At 39.1% G+C, this 19,569-nt stretch overlaps 1 protein-coding gene across 16 annotated transcripts in view; it reads left to right on the plus strand.

Moving 5' to 3' along the window:
- GRIP1 (glutamate receptor interacting protein 1) overlaps positions 1–19,569 on the plus strand; it is a 307,874-nt gene that overhangs the window by 84,551 nt on the left and 203,754 nt on the right. For 10 of the 16 annotated variants that reach the window (XR_013182413.1, XR_013182414.1, XM_077178858.1 and 7 more), the window contains exon 1: positions 8,518–9,039. The exons of 5 other annotated variants lie outside the window; for them this stretch is intronic. Coding sequence is in view for 9 of the 11 variants with exons in the window: in XM_077178858.1 (XP_077034973.1) it covers positions 8,907–9,039 (133 nt within the window). In the remaining 2 variants the exon portion in view is untranslated. Of the gene's footprint in view, positions 1–8,517; positions 9,040–19,569 lie in introns of those variants that run through there. One more of the 16 variants, XM_077178848.1, reaches the window with a different exon arrangement.

Genomic DNA, 19,569 nt, shown 5'->3' on the forward strand with positions numbered 1-19,569 from the left:
GTGATTAATTACAAGTCATTTTCTGTGACTTTAATAATTAACAAGAGGAATGCTATGTATTTCTTGATATGCACGTTTTTAGTCATGTGACCAAATACATCATACGGTACAAAAACTCCAGGAGTTGTGAATTCCCACATTATAACCTGCAACCAAGAGAGAAGCAGTGCCTGGCGGTGTGGATCTTAGTGAAGAGCACAGGGCTGAGTGTGAGGATGAAAATGATTGTTAACAAGTGTTGTAAAGTGGATGTGTTAGGGATGACTTCTTGAGAACAGCTTGGAAAGCAGTTGTATTTACCATGGGTGAGGAGTGCCACAGAAGAGGAATGAAGTAAATCCTGGTGTACAAAGTAGCTCTAAAGAGAAGTTTGAAAATATTTTGTCTCTTCTGAGTGTCGCAGAATGTAAATTCCAAGTAACCTTTCATTTGGGAACTATCAGCTTTCAAATAGAAGAAACCTCAAGTATTCTGTTGCTTTTGAAATGTATGCTGAGGTCAAAGATCTCATAGTCTTTGTGAGTAAAATCAGAATTATTTGTTACAGCCTTTATTATTACCCTGTAAAGAGTGCAACATTGAACAAGTGATTATATTTAGTCTCACAATTTTATATGGCAAAGTTGTTATTGTAAGAGTGAATTTACAGCAGAAAATGTCAAACTGTATAGCAGAAGTAAATGAGATTCAGAAGCTCGGGATGTGATGCCTTTTTTTTTTTCCCCTTTGGTTTGTCTTTTAACATTCAAATATAGGAATGCTCTTCTCATGGAGGACGGAGCAGACAATTTTGAAGTCTGTGCTTTTGCTTTGTCTGTAGTTCCTTTGTTAACATCTTAGCAGCAGCACTAAGCAGATTTTCTCTACTTTTTTATCTTTTAAGTTTTACTTTTTCTGTTCCCCTGGATGTAAAAAGGTGGACTTGAACTAGGAAACAAATTACAAACTGAACAGCAGAACCTGTTCTGTGCCCTTGGAATGGGGACAGAAGGGAAGTGAAACCTCATACATAAAGAGGTGTCAGCAGCTCTCATTTCCCAAACTGCTGTTTGGCGTGAGAGAGATGAAGTACCACACTAATGTTCAATGGGCCTTGCTACTGAGAGCTGCTGGATGGAAACCTCCATCCTTCAGAGCTGTGGAAATGTACTTGGGCCTCATTTCTGTGAGGTTACATGTGAAGTTGTCCTTTTTACCTTTCGAGTCTTTTTACTGTTCTTTTTAATTTGTATGTTCTGCAGTTTCAGACTGTGTAAAGACAACAGGAATTACTTAAAACTGGATGTGGAGGATATTGAGAGAGAAGGAGAAGGGTTAATCTGTCTGGGCAACTGGATTCTTCATTATTGTCAGCTTGGCCTGTGCCTCTAGGGCAGTGGAGTCCAGATGGATGGTTTAATTTGCATATATATTTACATAGTCTTTTATTGTAAATTCATGTGATCATAATGAGGAATTTCTCTGTAGTATTTTCTTGACAGTTAAACAGAATTTTCTTCTTGTCAGAGCTCACCTGCAATAAAATCTTTCTATTCATCTACTACATCTTGACCCTGATAAAACATGGAGCTCAGGATACAGCTCAACTTCCTTTATGCCTGTGGGTTTTTCCCCCCACAGGTGCTTCTCTGTTACTTCAATTTTATAGTTGCCTCCAGAGTTTTTGTATTTTTCCCTTCAGATTTCTTTCCTGTTGCCCATCTTCTACTACTTCTAACTGCTCTTGCAGTTTAATAAACAAATCACAGAAGTTTCTTGTTGCATTAATTGGTTCATCAGAGAAATGCAAAATATATGACAGGTAGATGTTTTCGATAATGAAACACAACAAGGTTTTTACTGCTCTTCACAACTAAATATTGTTAATAGAAGAGGGGGAACACAGCAAAAAGTCTTGTAATGTAAAGAGATGTTGAATGGTGGATTCTCCTGTGACTTAAATCTCACACAACATATTCAAAGAGGTCTTCCACTGTCAATTAACTGTGAAATCCCACCTTCTGCAAACTTGTTTGATGGCACGCTATAGCTCCTGTGGTCTGCAGCCTAAGAAAATATTTTGATGCTTTTGTTTTAAGAACTTCATGTATTAGCTAGGTATTTTTGTTCTGGCCAGCTGTAATTTCATAAATTAAATATTCATTCCTTACAGTGCTCTATGTGCATTTTAATTATTGTCAGAGTTGAAATGTGCAGTTGTTGAAAAATCAAAAATCAGGGAAATATAATGCTGTTTTTACTCAGAGAGGAGTAAAAGCCATATCCATATTCTAAACCACTTCTTCATATGTATTTCATAGTTGATTTGAGATATCCTTTGTGCATAAAATAGACACATGATGCGAAATCATGGTAGTGTTCCCTCTAGCCATTTGCTACATTTCTTTAGAAAGATGAAAACACCTTTAATTCAGACTTTCCTAGTCTGAATAGTAAAACTGAGCTGTGTTCTAGTTTTACTATTTTAAAATTTCAGTCTGCTGCTTTAACCCTGAAGGGGTTTTACATATGGTTGGAATAGTTCTCTGCTTAGCTTTTCTTGAAGAATGATTATTGGTGTCACAAAATATTAAGGAAATTCAAAGTTTTTTTGTACTTAATTTTACCTGAGCAGTATTTCCTTGGTGGTGGTAAAATTAGCATTTGTTAATGCATATTTGTATCTTCTAATTAGCCACTTATTTAAAGCCAAATAGGCTAGAAAGACGAGAAAAAAATAGAATGTATGCAAACGGCTTTAGCTGAATTCAAGGGGAAAAAAAAAGTGTTTTTTCCCCTGAAGCATACATTCTGCATGAAATTCAACTTGACAAGTGACCCTTTCAAAACAGCACCACAAAGATTTCTCGGCGTTCTCCATATATGAGAGGCTGTGTTCTTGTATTGTACACACAAGCAGTCCCCCAGTTCCCTCTAAATGAAAGTAGCCTCTTCCTCTCTCCTTTGTGTGCTCTATTTTATCCTCATCCCTGTGTTGGCATTCACATCTATGAGCACGCTTTTACGTGAGAAAATTTTGCAAAAAAGCAAAACTACTGGGGATCTTAATACAAAATAACATATATGATCAAATACAATAAAGAACTCAAGTTCTTTATTTATTTCAAAGTACTGGAAATGTGTGTGTGTTCACTTGCAAAAAAAAGGAAAAAAGAGGGAAAAGATTTGGTAGTTAATTTAATTTACAGCTAGGTTATGCAAAAGCTGAACTCCAACTCTCAAGTCTTGCATTAATTTAGGAGCAGAGGACAAAAATGGTCTATGATTCTGTGTGAACAATTAATAACAAGAATGTATGACTTGTGAAACTGAATGTAATGCATGAAAATCAGAGCAAACTGATAATTTAACAGTGTATAACAAGTATCAGATCTTAAAAATAGCAGTATGGATCAGCAGTATTTTATCACCATTCAGTTCTCCTGCAACAACAATCTAGAGATAGTGAACTGATTATCCTGCATGTATATAAACTGTCAAATGGGAGAGATATGCAGTGCAATATTTCATATGTCTCATGCCTTCATATGTGATGCTCTTTTCAGATGCCTTTAGGAAGTGAACAAAACTTGAGTTTGGAATCTGGCTTGACAGAGGGGTTTTGGGTTGGGCAGTGGTACCCCAGGGGGGTGGTGGGCTGCTGCTAGGTACTGCTCACACACAATATTGGCTTTGAACACAGCTCTGCTTCTGTGTATGTGGGCCGTGTGTTCTTATAGAGTGTAATAGATTGTTGATTACAGGCATTTTATAATTTTCAAATTGACAAGCTCACTTTTTGCACCAAGATATTTAGAGCAAAGAGTGGAAAATTGCAGCCTTGATATGAGCAATTGTCGCGTGTGAACAAACATCACTTGAAAAACTAGAAAGTCAGACAAGATGATTCTGTAAGATAAAGAAGGGGAATAGTTCCTTTGTTAGTTATTGCTGGTTTTCAAAAACAATGACAGCGGGTTATCAAAGACATCCCTCAGTTGAAGGAGAAACAGAGAAGAAACGATTATTTCTTCCTTTTGAGGCTTGCTGTACCTTTATGCTCAGGGGTTTGAGGGAGGTGGGAAAAAACCCGTTTTCTCTATTCAGTCAACCTCCAAGAGCTGTTTATAATAATCTTAATTTTTGTGTTGTCCATGTATAATTCTGTGGGGTTTTTCCACAAGAGTAACCTGAAGCAGGTACATCTCTGCAACTGCCTTGTGTGTTCTCTTCCATAGCTGCCTCCCAATGAGGGGCATTGCTTCCCCCAGCAGAAGACTTTTAGGGCTGCTCAGAGAAGCAGAGGGAGATACAGGAGGGTAGGAGAGTTCATCTGTCTAAACTATTCTTCTTTTAAACACTGAAACATGCTGATTAACAGAGTGCAAAATACGGCCCCAAACTATTAATATTTGGTGCCCATTCCATTCTGTATTTATGATGCAACACATTAGAGAGTCTTGCTTCATGTACAGGCTCTGGTTTCAAAGCATCGTGTTTGCAAGTCCACTCAAATGGAAATACTTGTTAAATATTTACTACCATAGTGGCTTATCCTTGGATACCAAGAGGTTTTTTCTGCTGCTTTTCCCAAATACTGGGAAAAGTGCTGTAGAAAAGAAATATGTCACTTGTGAAAGTTTACCTTGATAATTATATAGCTAATTTTCTGGAAATAAAATGTTAAATATAGATATTTTGCATTATGAGAAACCTAATCTTTGCTCTGGGTAGGGTATAAAGACAAGTTAATGCTTAAATGCTGACATCTGTCTTTTAGGAAATTATCCATGGCTGCAAAAGCATGCATGCTTCAGCTCAACTTTGCAAAAAGGACTGTCTTATTTATGTATGTTTTATTATTGCTGTGAGGTCTTTTCCAGTGAGTCACTGACATGAGAGTGATCCAGTTTGATGGAGCTTCTCCTTAATGTAAACAAATTAATTATCAGAATGCAGTATGCAAATATTACCTAGTTGGTGCCACTTGGCAAAATTTTTGTTATGCCAGTCATGCTGGAGACAGCATGACAATCCTTGCTTCTTCTAAGTTAGGAGTCCCCTTGGAAATGGTAATAGAATGCTTGCTTTGATTGAAGTAGGCAGAAAGGATGAGCCAAAGAGCTTCAGACATATTTACATTGCAACTTTCTGTTGTGGCTTTAAAACACCAGAAAATTGATTCTCCAAATTCTAGTTCAGAGACAGCTTCAGAATATTAACCAACATCTAATTTTATGCCCTTGGGGCATAATTATCCTATTCTCTTTGTCATTAAGGATGAAACTCTTTGTCATCTCTGATGTTTTTGCATTTTAAAAATTTGAAAGACAGTGTTTGTTTCTTTCTCTGCTTGTCCTGTCCAATCAATATACCTTTCTGAAACTGCCGTATGCCTCTATTAGTTTCTGCTTTTAAATTTCTTTTCAAGCAGAAGGTTCAAAGAACCATGTTCATGTTCATTAAGAAATGAGCTCTTCTCCACAAGAAACTGCAGAAGGGTGAATCCTGAGCAATGGGGGAAGCAGTAGTTAAGCTGTTTATTTGGTTTTTTTCCCACTGTGTTTATGAAACTGAGTTATCTGTGTATACCTTTGAAAGTAGGACTATGATTAAATATTTACCGGTATGGCATGAGGAGTAGCTAATGAATGTCTCCAGCATTTTCAGTAAACAGTAGCAGTGGTATGTAATGCATATGAAACAAAAATTTTGTTGAGAAATCTTACTAGTGTAGTAAAGCACTTAATGCTCCGATTTGTATTAATATATAGCAACAATGTCCTCAGTTAAGGTATTTCCTTTTCTTTAAATTGTCCCAAATACCACAGTATTTTAGGTCAGAGAAAATCCAATAAAAGCTTAGCTTGCTCTATGTTTTTTTTTTTTTTTTAAATATGTAAAAATGCTGAAATTGTTTCTGCTGTTTGCATTCATGTAAAAGGGAATGGCTGTATGATTTACATGCTGGCAGGATTGTCAGTTTGTGCGTTAGAAACTGCAGGCATGCTTCTGCATCTTTAACGTAGGAGATGGAGCCTGGTTTGTGTGGAGAGTAGTTGGTGGTGGGATAGAGTGAAGTGCAGCAGAGCTTGAACCTCCTCTTCTTATCTGAGGAGAGCTTGTGCTCCCCCTCAAGCCCTTCATACTTTACACACAACATGGCTGGGAGCTATTACCATGAGCACTGGCCACTAATACCGTTTGGTGCATTATGTTCTGCTTTACTGTAGCAGCCATGTAGCTGTGTGATGTACCTCATGAGCACGAGAGAGAGAAGTCCATTGCACAAGGTAGTAATGTACTTTCCAAAGCTGAAAATTTGCCCAGTCTTACATCAGTTCTCTCTAGACAGTGGTCAGGCAGTTGATGTCCTGCACCTGCTGCTTGTGTTACTACTTCAGATCATTTGGCTGCTCCCATATCTGCTTCTTTGTTGTATTTCTCTTGTTAAGGATTGGCCTGAAGTCTCCCTGGGATCTGCTGAGGACTAGGGAAACTGCTTCTGCTGCACTATGTTAAGCAACAGAGGCAGTGGAAAAGGTTGGATTTACTTAGTAAAAGCCAAGTGTGTCTGCTTATTCCAGTTTTCAGCTTTCATTTAGAAGACAGTTTAAAAGCCAGAAAGTTTTACATTTTCTCCTTTTTAAAAAGCTTTGTAATTTTTAATTGAATGTAATAATTTAACTTCATGGAGCAGTGATGGCTGCAAGACTTCTGTCTCGACTGTAACTGACACCTACAAATACTTTTTTCACATCTGTCAGGGAGAGTCCTCAACAGGGGCGACAATCTAACATTTCCTTCTCTGAAAAGAGAGGGTCCTGCCTCTGCTGTAGGCTACATCTTTGGTTTTCATGTTTTGTGACAGTAATGTTTTTGCTGCTTGGTGGCAGAGTGCAGAAAAGGTGCAAGTTGAAGCCTTCAAACAGTGATCCCTTCCTAAAGTCATAGGTGAAGTTTCTTTGGCTTTTTAAATTTTGGTAATATGCCTGTAATACTCCTCTAAGGTCTTTACCATTTGAAAGTTGAAAGCTGTGTGATAAAACCAGACTTGTAATGAAACACAACCTCCTTATAGAAGTTTTACTAAAAATAGTTCTGGTGGTGCCCTGGGGGTGTTCATCAGCTAGCGACAGCGACTGCATTTTCACAGCGGGCAAGCAGGGCTGGTGAGGTCAAGGAGGATGAGTCTGTATTCCTGTGGGGAGCTTGGCAGGAGCATCCAGGGATTTTTGAGCTTTTACGGATAAAATGAGTGTGGGTTTTTGACAATATTGTTTTAAAATACCTGGAAAGCTGGAACAAGCCCAAAAAAATTCCAGTTCCATCTTTCAGTGTGAGTGTGTGTTTTAGGATCCCTAGGCATCAGGTCTAGTTGACCTCTACTTAAAACTTTCACGTTTCAAAACTAGAAGATCCCAACTTAATACTGATTAATCTCTGCATACTTCTTTTGAAGTAGAATTGGTAAGTTACAATCCTGGTTTTTGCTTTACTTCTTCTTTTCTTCTTTTGAAAACATTGCCCTGGTTTACTCTTTGCAGAATGACTCACTGAAATGTCTGCATCACCAGAAACTAATCCCTGCTTTGCATGCTCTTCCTTTTCCAGATGATGAACCTGTAAAATCTGCTTTACAGGAAGACTTTGACTTCCTTATGCTCTTAAGTGCAAAATGGTATCTCTTGGGAGCCTGTATGCAAGTGACCATGTTCAGCACATAGTTTGACTGAGGTGACTGCTCAATCCCTAACTTGTGCCAACGGACAGGACAAGTCCTGCTGGACTAGGGAACGTGAGGACAATTAAAAGCCCCTGACAGATGTCATCGTGTTAGGAGTCGAGCAGTCACTGCTTTTGTTTTTGTGCAGGAGGGAAACTTCATCAGAAACACGGATGAAATTCCAGCCTTATCTTAGGGAATGCCTGTGGGTTTCAGGCACACAGCGAGAGAAAAAAGCCAGCGCCTTTTCAGGCTTTTTGCTTCTCTCACCCCGCGCAAAAAATATTCTGCCGCACCTTAATTTTAAAGTTTTTTGAACTCTGCTGGGATTTGAAATGAGTATTGTCACAGTGTGCTTGTGATGTTGCTTCCTTTGTTTGCCTATTGCCACAACCCTGGCCAGCTCTGTAGGAGACCTATCTGGGGCGCCTTTTAATGTTTAGATCTAGCAGTGATTAGAATACACTAATGCCCAGTGGGTATATGTGTCATTTTTTAACAGCTGCCGAGCTTTCTCCCTGCTGCTCCAATTAACGCATTCGGCGCACACTTGCCAGTGAGTGGGCTGTGTGTATGGATTAAACCACTTTGCTCTTTATTCATCCAGTGTATGAGATGCCAGAAATGGATTGGCGTGTTTCCTGTTCTTACAACAAATGAAATCAAACGTGCTTCTGAGCCTTTGCCCGGGTAGATATGAGGGCAGCATTTAACTGGCAAATGGAAACCTGTTTTGCTGTGAGATATGGTTCAGTCCATTGACTAACGTCTATCCCCGCCTCCCAGCCCCTCTTCAAATGATGGAGACACAGGATAGGGAGCTCTCAGTGCTGGGCTTCCCCTTGCTGACAAGAAGGTCTCTTCAACTTTGCCCTCCGCTGCTTAATAACAGCTTGAAATCCTGAAATTCTCTTTTTGCTTCAATGCTTTCCTCCTTTATTTATTTTCAGATTGAAATATTCCAGTCAGTAGATTTGATAAAGTGTGTCTCTTTGTGTGTGTCCCTTTTTTTTAAAAAAAGAGGCAAAACAATATGCTTCCTAGTCACAGCTGAGATAAGGGAGGGGTTGTTTAATGGTAGCGGAGCGGCTGGTGGGAGCCGCTGCTCTGCTCCGGTGCCTGCGTTGATTCATGCTGGGACAGCTCTTTGTGAAGCAGAGGGCGAAGGGGGCTGCCGGCTGGGGCTGTGAGTGAGGAGGAGATGGAACGCTTCTTGGGCTTTGTCAAGCAGATACGAAGATCGAGAAGAAGAAAAGGCAAAAAGTACCGGCCGGAGGAGGATTACCACGAGGGCTATGAGGATGTCTACTATTATGCCTCAGAACATTTTCGAAGTAAGTATTTTGCATAACCTCATTTTCCTTTGGCTGCGATAAATGTTATGTTCTTAAGATGTTTAAACTCCAGAAATGCAAGCAATATTCCTCCCTTGCTAGAACCTGAGCCTCGTGTATGTATTAAAGTCAGTTCCTGTGAGAGCTCTTTCTGGCTCTGCTGCCGATGAACAATACAAAGCATCTGAAGTGGCACAGAAGCTCTCAAAGTAAAGAGGGTCTGTCTGCAGACCCTGGTGAGATTTCAGATGCAGTTAATCCAGTCTGACTGCTGGAAACCTTTTGTTAAAACATTGTTGAGGAGTGAGTAGGGTGGCAGTAGCCCTTGTAGAGTGTCTTTAGAAGGCTGTGTGGATATTTTTAAAGCACTACAGAGGCAGTGAGCACTCATTTGTAAGCTGAAGTTGATGAATAATGTTTGCTATTGAGGGAGAGTCAGTTTACTAAGCCTCTGCTGTGACCTGGTCTTTTCAGTAGTGAGTAAATTGAGTGGGCTGGTTCCTCGCTGCAGGTCCGGGACCACTGCTGGAGAATTAAGTGGAGATTTTTTTTGCTGGCACTCATGTGATGGCACTCAGCAGCTCTGCCAAAACCAAAATAAGCCACCTGCTTAGAAATCCCTGTGCAAAGTGTATGCTGGACCCTGCAGCTTCTTAGAGTTTGTCCTCTGTGCCTGTCAGGTTTCAGCGCTGCCAGACTGCCGTGGTCTTCTGGAGAAGAGGATGTGGCCAGAGGTGCCCACAGGGAGAGTGGGAAGGAAGGAACCACACACAGCCCCTGCCTGGGGTCTTGTGTGGCACTGTCAGGGCAAGGTGGTGCCAGTATGAGCATAATTCAGCCATGAGCAGAAATTGCCTGTTTCTGTTGTTTTGGCCACTGGTTTGGGACCTTTGCAGTGAAGCTGTGCCTTGCTGAGCTGCTGAAGTTAGATGCACTTTTTGGTTGTTCTGTGCCATGTGAGTGACTGTCAGTATCTTTTTTCCTTCATTTCCACTTTGCTGAAATAAATAATAAGAACCTTACATTTGTTTTAAGATAGAATGATAAATGTGATTGTGTCTTACAGCACCAGAGAACTGCTATCTTGTGGAAAATTAGGAAACAAGAGTTGTTCTTACTGGCTTTCTCCCAGTGCACCATGCTTGCCTATCTCCTAAAGACAATCAGTGTAGGGTGCTTGGTTGTTTACTGGTCTTCTACTTGATACAAATTTGTTTGCTTTCCATTTTTAAGAAAACATATCATGCTGATAATTTTAAAAAGTACAACTTACCTATGTTGTTAAGAGGGAGTTCTTGCAAGAAGACCTATTTGGGGACAATGCAGTAATAATGGGTAACGTAGTGGCATGAAGTCTGCTACACAAAATCTACTACACAAGAACTAAAAATTTTAAATCTGTTTAGCACTGAAAAATTTGAAAGTGATATGTTAGTGAAAGCATGTAACTTCTCCTTGCTTTAATATGTAAATCAAAAGAACGTGTCAAAGCCGTATGTCAAAATATTTCCCTAGCTGATTGTTGTTGTTGAAGGTCCTTTAAAGAGGAAAGCAAAGCCCCTCCAAAAACTGTCAAATGTAATAAAGGTTTCTTGACTGATGATTAATGAATTATTAACTCTTAACTTAATGTACGGCACTAAGATTGAGCCAAATATCTAATAGTTTTTTCCTTTTCCTCTACTTAGATAATAGAAGAATAGTATGTACTTCAGCTTGTGGAGGTCATAAGTATTTCAGACTGGACAAAATGTGTGTCACATTTTGAAGTGATGTTTACAGCAATGTTCCAGTACTCAGATTGAATTGAACTCAAAATAGCACACAGCCCTATGGAGCTGGATGCACAAAGAGTTAGCTACATCTCACAGTTACTTAAACCAAACAATCACAGGAGATTTGAGCCATGCAGTCTTTATAGAGATACCATCTCAAGCACAATTCCTCCTCAAGTGCTTTTGTCTGGTGTTTCCATGTGCTTTATGTGTCAGTGTTTTGGTTGGATAGGTGTGGTAGTTACTTAAATGTGCAAAATCTGGAAAGATGCTGCTGGTGCTACTACAAATGCACTTGTCAAATTAAATTTCCTGTGTTTGGGACAATGAAATGTTTCATATTTAATTTAATTATGGTCTGGTGTTACACTGTTTACAGTACAAATTTAAAGTAATTGCAGAGCTTTTAATAGCCATTCCTTCTGCAGTCATTTGCTTAAAAGAAATGTGTGCTTGCAGGAAAGATTGTATTTATTGTTATGACTTTTAGAATATCAGATCTAATGAACTCAAATGCCTATTGTTCATTCAACTGAGACGGAGCTTTTTTAGATTTACTTTCTCTATGTTGTTAGGCATCCCTTCTCTATCATCATTTATGAGTTATATATCCAATTAGCCAGTACATTTGAAGATTGTCTGAGACAATCACTTTATGAGCTTGTTACTCTCTCTCTTCTTCCCCCATTTGTAATATGGCTTAGTGTTGCACAGGGAGGCAGAATTAATGGAAAATGCAGAAACTGCATTAGAATAACTGCAGGATCAAACAAAGACAACAAAGTTAAAAACAGAATAGGCCTCTGGGAATCACAGGAAAAAGGTGACTTTAGTTTGTCCTCCACCCAGCTGTGCCTGGATACTGGGATATTTTCGCTCGCACTGTTTGGTATACCATCTTTACTCCTCCAAAGCTTTGCCATGGAAGACCATATTAACTGTGATACTGGCACACAGCAGGATGAAGGGAACGTGCAATGCTGCCTAAAGCTCCCTGAGTGAAAAAAGACACCCCAGCTCCTGAGGCAGATGTCTTTTTGTCTTGGATGTTTCATCCACTTGTTTTCAGTTAATGGATAACCTTACTTTGACATGCAGCACCAGCTCTCCTATCTTTCTGAACTGTCTGTGCTATGTAATGCTAGAAAAACCAAAGTAACAATTTTGGTACGCAAGCACATATTGACATTAGTAGTGCAGGCATCATACTCATTTCAGTGTGACTTTGCAGTGTGAACATAATGGGTGATAAAATTGCTACCCAACCTACTCAGACAAGTTGGTGCTTCTTTTGTAAAACACTTAAAAAAGCATCATACTTATCTTGAGCAGCATCCTACCACTGCCATTCAACCTGTTCCTTATAACAAGTCTTTGTGTGAAAAAGGCCCTTTTTATATTATTGCAAAGACTGTTTGCAAACCATCAGGAATGCCGGGTAGCAGAATGTGCTGGAATGCTCCCAGAAATGACATAAATCCAATTGCTGAAGTAAGGGTGTTGTGCCAAGACCTTTGAGTTTCAGCCTAGTCTTGAGCGGTAGTGTGGTTTTGGGACCCAGCTCAACTTGGTCACCTCTGACCAAAACAAACACTTCTTCCCACACCCTAAATTGATTTCAGCACTAAGTCTATTTTTCAAAATATTTGGAAGGATTTGGGTTTCTTTCATCTCATTTTGGAACTTCACAGGTTTCATGAAACATGCAGGTCTAGAAGGTGAATGCATCTTGTTAAATTTTGCCTTATTTATGGTACTTCTGGTGTCTGTCATCCATCTCCTGAAAGATCTTTTTTTTTCTCATTGGTGGTTCTTCTTCTGATGATGTTCTTCTCAACGTGGTTCACAGCATAGTCTGTTGCCCTAAAGATTTTACTTTCTGTGTTGCTACAATGACAATATTAAGTAATGATCACAAAAAGCGATGTCTGAAGAATTCTGCTAGTAAGTACCTACTAACCTGAAAGGTCCTATAATTTTAGCCATGACATTAAAATGTTCCATTTAGTCACCAGGGTCCAAGGAATAACTTTCTTCTATCCTTTGTCAAGGCCTAGTATATGTTGTGTAGCAAGAGTGTTGATATGTTAGACAAAGTAATCTGCCATAGTCTACATCTGCAGTGAAGTCATATATCATTTCCCTCTCTGATGCCATCTATTAATTATTTCAGAATCATCTGGTTCCTCAGTTTAGGACCATCAACCTCTTCAAATTTGTTCTTTAAATAGACGTGATGGTTTTCTACTGATTTGCCCTTCTTCCTCCCTTTGTCATCACTGGAAAGTGAAGGGAAGGTATTTGACTCCTAGCCTAGCAAATACGGTAAAAAAGAAAAAACTGAAGGTTTTTTATGACTCAGAATTGAAAATGTCCTCTTTGTTGACTGAAATCTGGAAATTATTAAAATTAAAATTGTATATATGATACACTTCTCGGGATGGTGTCGGCAGAAAAACTCCACTTGGGCGTTATTCTGCAAGACAGCTCAATGTTATGGTGCAGAAACTCCCACACCATCGCTGCCAAAATGTTAGGAATAAATGTCTTTGCATTTCATACTGGAGGTGGTTTTGAAGCTGTATTAAATACATAAGCCAAAACACCAAGGGGAGTGACATGCCAATGGTTTCTTAATGATGTGGTCAGTAGCAACATCACTCTTGTCAAGATTTTCTCCGTTTTGTAAATTGGTAAAAATAGTTCTTGTTTGCAGCAATCTCACAGATTTGATTGGGGTTGCAGAAGAGTTAATGATTTTGTGAGTCATGTGGTGACAAGGTAATTGAGTATCTCTTGCTCAAGCTGTAGAGATGTTAATTGATCCTGAGAATGAGGAATGCAGGACAACTGCTTTTTATTTTACAATGATTGTGTGTTGCTAGTTTGCTGTTAACTGGATGTGCATGTGTGGGGGGGTTGTTCTTCACCTACCACAGATCTCGTCATGTCAGTACAGTAAAATCTCAGCTTTCATAGAAACTAAAGTATTTGTTGAAGCCTACAAGAAAAAAAGGCTTGTAGAGGATATTGCAGGCTTTGAAAACACGTTAAAAATAATATTTAAAAGAAATAACTAAAATTTATTCAAACTTCTTATTTCCTTCATCTTAATAACTGTTTTATGGTTGTTGGAATCTGGAGATTTTCATTAATGGATTTCAGGTCTTGAGTATTTCTGTTTTACAGAAGTATTTCTGTTTTCCACTTTTTTCCTGAGATCTGAATAGCCCCAGTGCCTCAGGTTCATCATGGATGTGGTGCCCATGTCCAGACAGACTCTGTCATCACAGGGCTACCCCCCTGTGTCAGTTTGCAAGTAAGCCACGGTGATAAAGGAAGCTGCTGTGTTTGAGTTTTATTGCTGGGGCAGGCGGTGTCAATTTCCCCATTCAGGGTTTTCTGAATAAAACAAAAGTGGTAGCAAGTGATGTTGTCTCTGCTTCCACTGCTAAGACTTCCCATGTGACAATAGCAATATTTTCCATTTTGGATCAAATTCACACAGTTGTTAGGTAAGGGTCTACCCACATGCTGCTTCTCCTGCTTTTTCATCTTCTTTAACACACATAGGTGTTAAAATTGCTAAAAAAATGTTGGGTTTTTTTAAAGCAATTGGTTATTGCACCTAGTGCAGTTTTATATTTCATGACATCCATCCTCTTGCAGAGAATTGCTTGACTCTTGATGAGGTATGTGTGTGTTTTGGAGATGATCCCATTTATCTACCATCTTGTACATTGTGGTTGCTAGTGAAAGTGTTCTTTCTGGTGGAAGCCAAGTGGAGGAGAAGAATTACATACTATGCTCATTTTATAGACAAGCAAACTAGTAGGAGTAGGTAAAAAAAGAAGACTGTTAGCAGCTCTTCAGCCTCCCATGAAATTATTTATGTTTTCTAAGCCGATAAGACATATGCATATATTAAAATCTTATTTTACCCCTTTTATGGTTTATATTAGTTAAAACGTGTAAGTCTGGGGATGAGACTTGTGTTTGTAGGTGTTTAGTCTGTTTGAATAGTAGCTTTAGCTGCATTATGTTGTTTATATAATTAAGATATAATAAATTGGTGTTGTTCCTTGTGCTGCAGTAGTGTGATACCCAACTACACAGTCTGTTAGTGTGGCACCTAGACCTGAGGCTGTGGGGTTCCCTGCAGGACTGGAGCAATGCATCTCTTCTTGCCAGGCAGGTGTGTGCTGGTTTTGGTAAAACATTTTCATTATTTGTGAAACAGACCAAAAAAGCCGAATTTTGTTTTTTACTTAAAACTGTTATACAACAGCCAGTTTTAAGTTTGTTAGTAATAGGATTGCTTTTTTAAATGACCCTTTATGGCTCTTCTACAAGTGGCCCTTAGGCTCCTGGGGCAGCACAGAGCATGGATAGTAAAACATTGCTTTGGAGTTACTTGAGGGAAAATAGCTTATTTATTTGAAGGCACTGAAATAATGAGACCTGAGTTATATAATTCTTCGCATGAAGTGGAAACACTTCTCCCTGCGAGCAATTACGAGCGTACAATTTCTTTCATTTTATCTGTGCTATTTTTCTTTCATTTACTTTCCAGTCCTATTCTTTACTGAATAACTAAAGATCCTGATTGTCCCTGCTCAAGAAATTTACTCGTTCTAGGTCTTCCTCTTCTTACAGTGGCTCCTGTTATAATGCTGTACCTTAGTGTTTTAGAGAATTTGGTACCCTTTATATTTTAGTGTGTCTAGAATATATGATGTTCACATTCAGACAAAGAAATTCAGAGATCTGGGCTTCCTACTTCCTGAAATGATGTGTAAGTCCTTGGTTTTAATCATGGCTTTGTCAGTTTACATCATGAACATGTAGTGATGCGATTGTTTTTTCCCTGTGAATATTGTGAAGTGAATGAAATACCAGGTTTTATGAACTAAAATTAAAGGGAGAGATAAAAGTAACTACTGAGGTGTCAGTTTTAATATTGGCCTTCAGTTCCAGTGGAAGACTTGAAACAATTAGTAGAACGAAGAAAGAAACAATATAAGTCCCCTGCTGACGAGATTATAAACATTTATTGAATGATTGCTGTGCTTTGTTAGCAGGGCATGACAGGAGCTGTCATTAATCATCATCATGAATATAAACACACCTGTTTACCATAGTTATTATTTCTGTAAGACAAATGTGGTGGCACTCATCATATGTACAGAAATTATTGGGAATGTTGTGTAGTGTTTTTCAGCAGAAAAGCACAGGGGTTGTGCTGTGACTGGGTACTGGAGCTGACGATGACCACACTGCTGATGACCCAGGCACCTTAATGCTACTGATTTTGTTCAGAGGGTTTTCTAGTTACCCTCTGAACCCCAGGAATGATACACAAATCAGCATTCTGAGGACTCATAGTCCAGATTTAAAAAGCAGCAGAACTAAGGGTGCTTCTAGAACTTTTATTTGGCCTCTTAGTAAAGAGCCCTTAATGAAGGACCTGCTCAGTTTTGCTGTAGTGCTGGTGTGGCAGAGGCTGCACCAAATCCCTTCAGGGCTCACCCCCCGTTTTCCTCACTTGAGAGCATGAACTTGCAGATGTCTGGCACCAGTTGCTGTAGCCAAGGGAGGTTTGCTTTGTATATAGAGAAATTACATAAGCCTCATTAGTCTGAAAATCCAGCCATCAGGCATCTCAGACTTCAGCCTTTTCATTCTTGCATACCTTTGATGATAGTCTCCCTGTACTCTGGTTCTCTGCCTATGAGATGGGGTTAATCATTCCTCTCCTTCACAGATATGCTGTGGAAATAAATCAGTGTTTGCCAAGCTAGCAAATGCTACAGTGATGAGCACCACAAAAGAACTTGGGGAGAAATGAATGTCTGTCCAGAGAGAAGGGCTTGAATAGTGGGTGGGAATTAAGGTATGGAATTACACTTTGAGCAATGAGGGGAAAACGAGGTCTGAAACAATTCATCAGGTAGTTAAAATAATTTCTTTTGAGCATTAAATGAAATGAGGTCTCATGCAAGAAGTAGATCAGGTAATTAAAGATTGTGTTGTAATGCATATGCAAAAGGAGGCCAATTTAGAAATTCTTAAATCTGGATCTTGCAGTTTGCTTTTTTAATGGTTTGTGTATGTGTGCACATGCATGCTGTAGAGAACATGGAGCCAACAGTTCCTGGGGTTTAGCATGCCATGGAAATTTCATAGCAACATGTTATGGATATAATATTTGCTGTAAATGAACCAAAATCTCCTTGAAGTTAAGATGCAGAAGTAAATTTTGATGAGTGGCCTTATGATCTGATGACATGTGTATCACTTCAGTGCATTTCGTAGTAACAATCCTTGTGCTGATGCTGTGAGGGAACACTGTGGGCAGCTATGGGATAAAGGAGGGAGGAAGCAGACTGATTTTTTAGCTGTCTCTGGGCACTTTGAACAGGTGATAAGAGACACTTGAGGTGACCTGTCTTTGGAAAGATTACCATGGGAAGAGCCAAACTTTGGAAATCAAAAAGGAGAAAATTGATTTAAGACAGCTCTGGGGGAAATACTGTTTGAATGAAACTGTGGAAAAGAAAGTGAAATCAAAAGTACACAGTAACGATGTGAAGTATTAACTCGGTAAATTGTTTTCAAGTCTGTTTGCAAATGCTTCCTTTGGGTGTGTTTAACAAGCTCTGTGGCTGCTCAGGTCTATTTTATTTTGGTAACATTGTCCCTCTCCCAGAAAGTTAAAACTCTTCACTTAACAATGCACTCTGTCACTATTCTGTCAGCTGGTAGCATCTCTACTAAAAGAGAAGAGAAAGTATTCACAATGTATTACAAGTAAATGCAGTAAAAAATGAATGCTATGCAAACATATATTAAATGCATAGACATATACAATTTTTGCCCTTGCTTTCTATAGGTTGGAGTAGGAAATACTTCAAAGCCCTTATGACCTGCTACCTGCACCCCATTTTTAGGAGCCCAGTTAAGTTGTGTGGTCATCAGTGGATGAGTCACAGCAGTAGCTGCAGGCTGTGATGCCAGCTGTATTAACACCGAATGCTGGGAAATCAAAAGAGATGTTTGCCACACTGTCTGATAGGGACATTGCATCTGACAGCCCAGTTTAGGAAAATGAGAAAATGCTTCTGAAGGAAAGTTGGAGAGAGCCTGGATCTATGGCAGAGCACTGCCAGCAGCAGCAGTGCTCAGGTCAGTTGTCAGTAAATCTAAATACGTCTGGTGGCATTTACAGTTTGGAAGGCAGGAATGCGGATTTTCCATTGTGTGGTGGTAGAATGTCACGTGGCTTGTCATGAAAATGCTACGCTCCCTTTCATTGCTAAAAGGAGACCAGAATGAAATCTGAAGTGAAGAAACCAAAACTGTTCAGGCTGGTGGTTATAGCTGCCCATCAGTAATTAAGTAGAGTGCAATGTGGTGGTGGAACTCTGAAATCCCCATGAATTTAATGTTATTTTGGTTGTCTCTGGAATGCTCCTTCTGTAGCTTGACCCATATTTCACCTGGGCTTCACAGATTTGCAGAGGAGTTACACCAGCATCCCCAGCACTTCTAAATCTGTAGGCATTCACTTCTGCCATATCCTGGCAGGAAAAAAGAGAGAAGTTTTCTGAAGCTTAGCTTAATTATGATTTACCTATGCTTTTCTTGGTTTACACTAAGCATCTCACAAAAATAGAAGTGTATTTACGAATGTGATAGGTTTTGAAAACAATCAGCTGCTCTCCCAGTTGTTATGCGTTTTAGCTGGCTTCTTCAGGCAGGGAATACCCAGCCCTGTCCTACAGGAGAACAGAGAGCACGAGGTTTGTCTGCTGGAAGAGCACAACCATTCCTTTAAAATACTGCCACTCCCAAGCATATCACAAGGGATGGAGAATGCACTGAACAGTTTTGTATTGTAACTGGTACTTGATTTATGTGTTGCAATTCAGTGTTCATGCTTTGTTCTTGGGTGGGTAGAAAATAGTGCTCCTTTCTAGTTTATTTTGGGTTTTTTGGTATCTTTTTTTTCTTCACTACTCCTTTGAACTCAAGCTCTTATAAGAATATGAAAGGCTGTGGATTTTATAGGGCAGATTGTGTCATGCAAATTGTTTCCACAGACTGAGCAAAACTGTTGAAGGCTGTTCTAGTTACAGCCTGGAGTTTGTGGCCCTTTGTCTTGTGCAGATAATTGAGCTTTTTACAGCCACATGTCCATTCACAATAGGTTGTTTTCTTCCTTTTAGATAGTGAAAGAAGTTTATTAGCTGTTGGTTTAAGTCCCTTACAAAAATGTTGCTCACGGCATAATTATTAAGGAGGTTACATCAGTGTGAGTAGAGGAGCAGGCCAAGGTAACACACTGCTCCATGGATGAAAAAAGGTTTACTATATGGAAAATGCTCAAATTTTCTTTCTCAAAAAATTGCAATTAGGACAATTTAAAAAACTATGGGAAAGCAATTTTTTGGAATTAATTCTTACACAAGAATCTTCTTTAATATGTTGGCATTCCATGCACTAGTAAAATGTTGGTGGATTTTCAGGTAAAGAAAATGTAGTTTTGGTGAGGGAGCTCTTATTTTGTGATAAAATGTCTTTTAAGTCTTGATGACTTGGTAACTATGTCTTATATGATTAATTAATGGATGGTTAATAGCAACAGCTTTATGCCTTAGTTTTATGTAAACTACAACCAGCTGATAGGGACATGTTCAAATAAGGAGAAAAATGAAAGTTGATTTTGAGTAACCTTCAGAAGGTGATTAATAAC

This window comes from Agelaius phoeniceus, chromosome 5 (assembly GCF_051311805.1).
Source record: "Agelaius phoeniceus isolate bAgePho1 chromosome 5, bAgePho1.hap1, whole genome shotgun sequence".
In the NCBI taxonomy this organism is placed as follows: Eukaryota; Metazoa; Chordata; class Aves; order Passeriformes; family Icteridae; genus Agelaius; species Agelaius phoeniceus.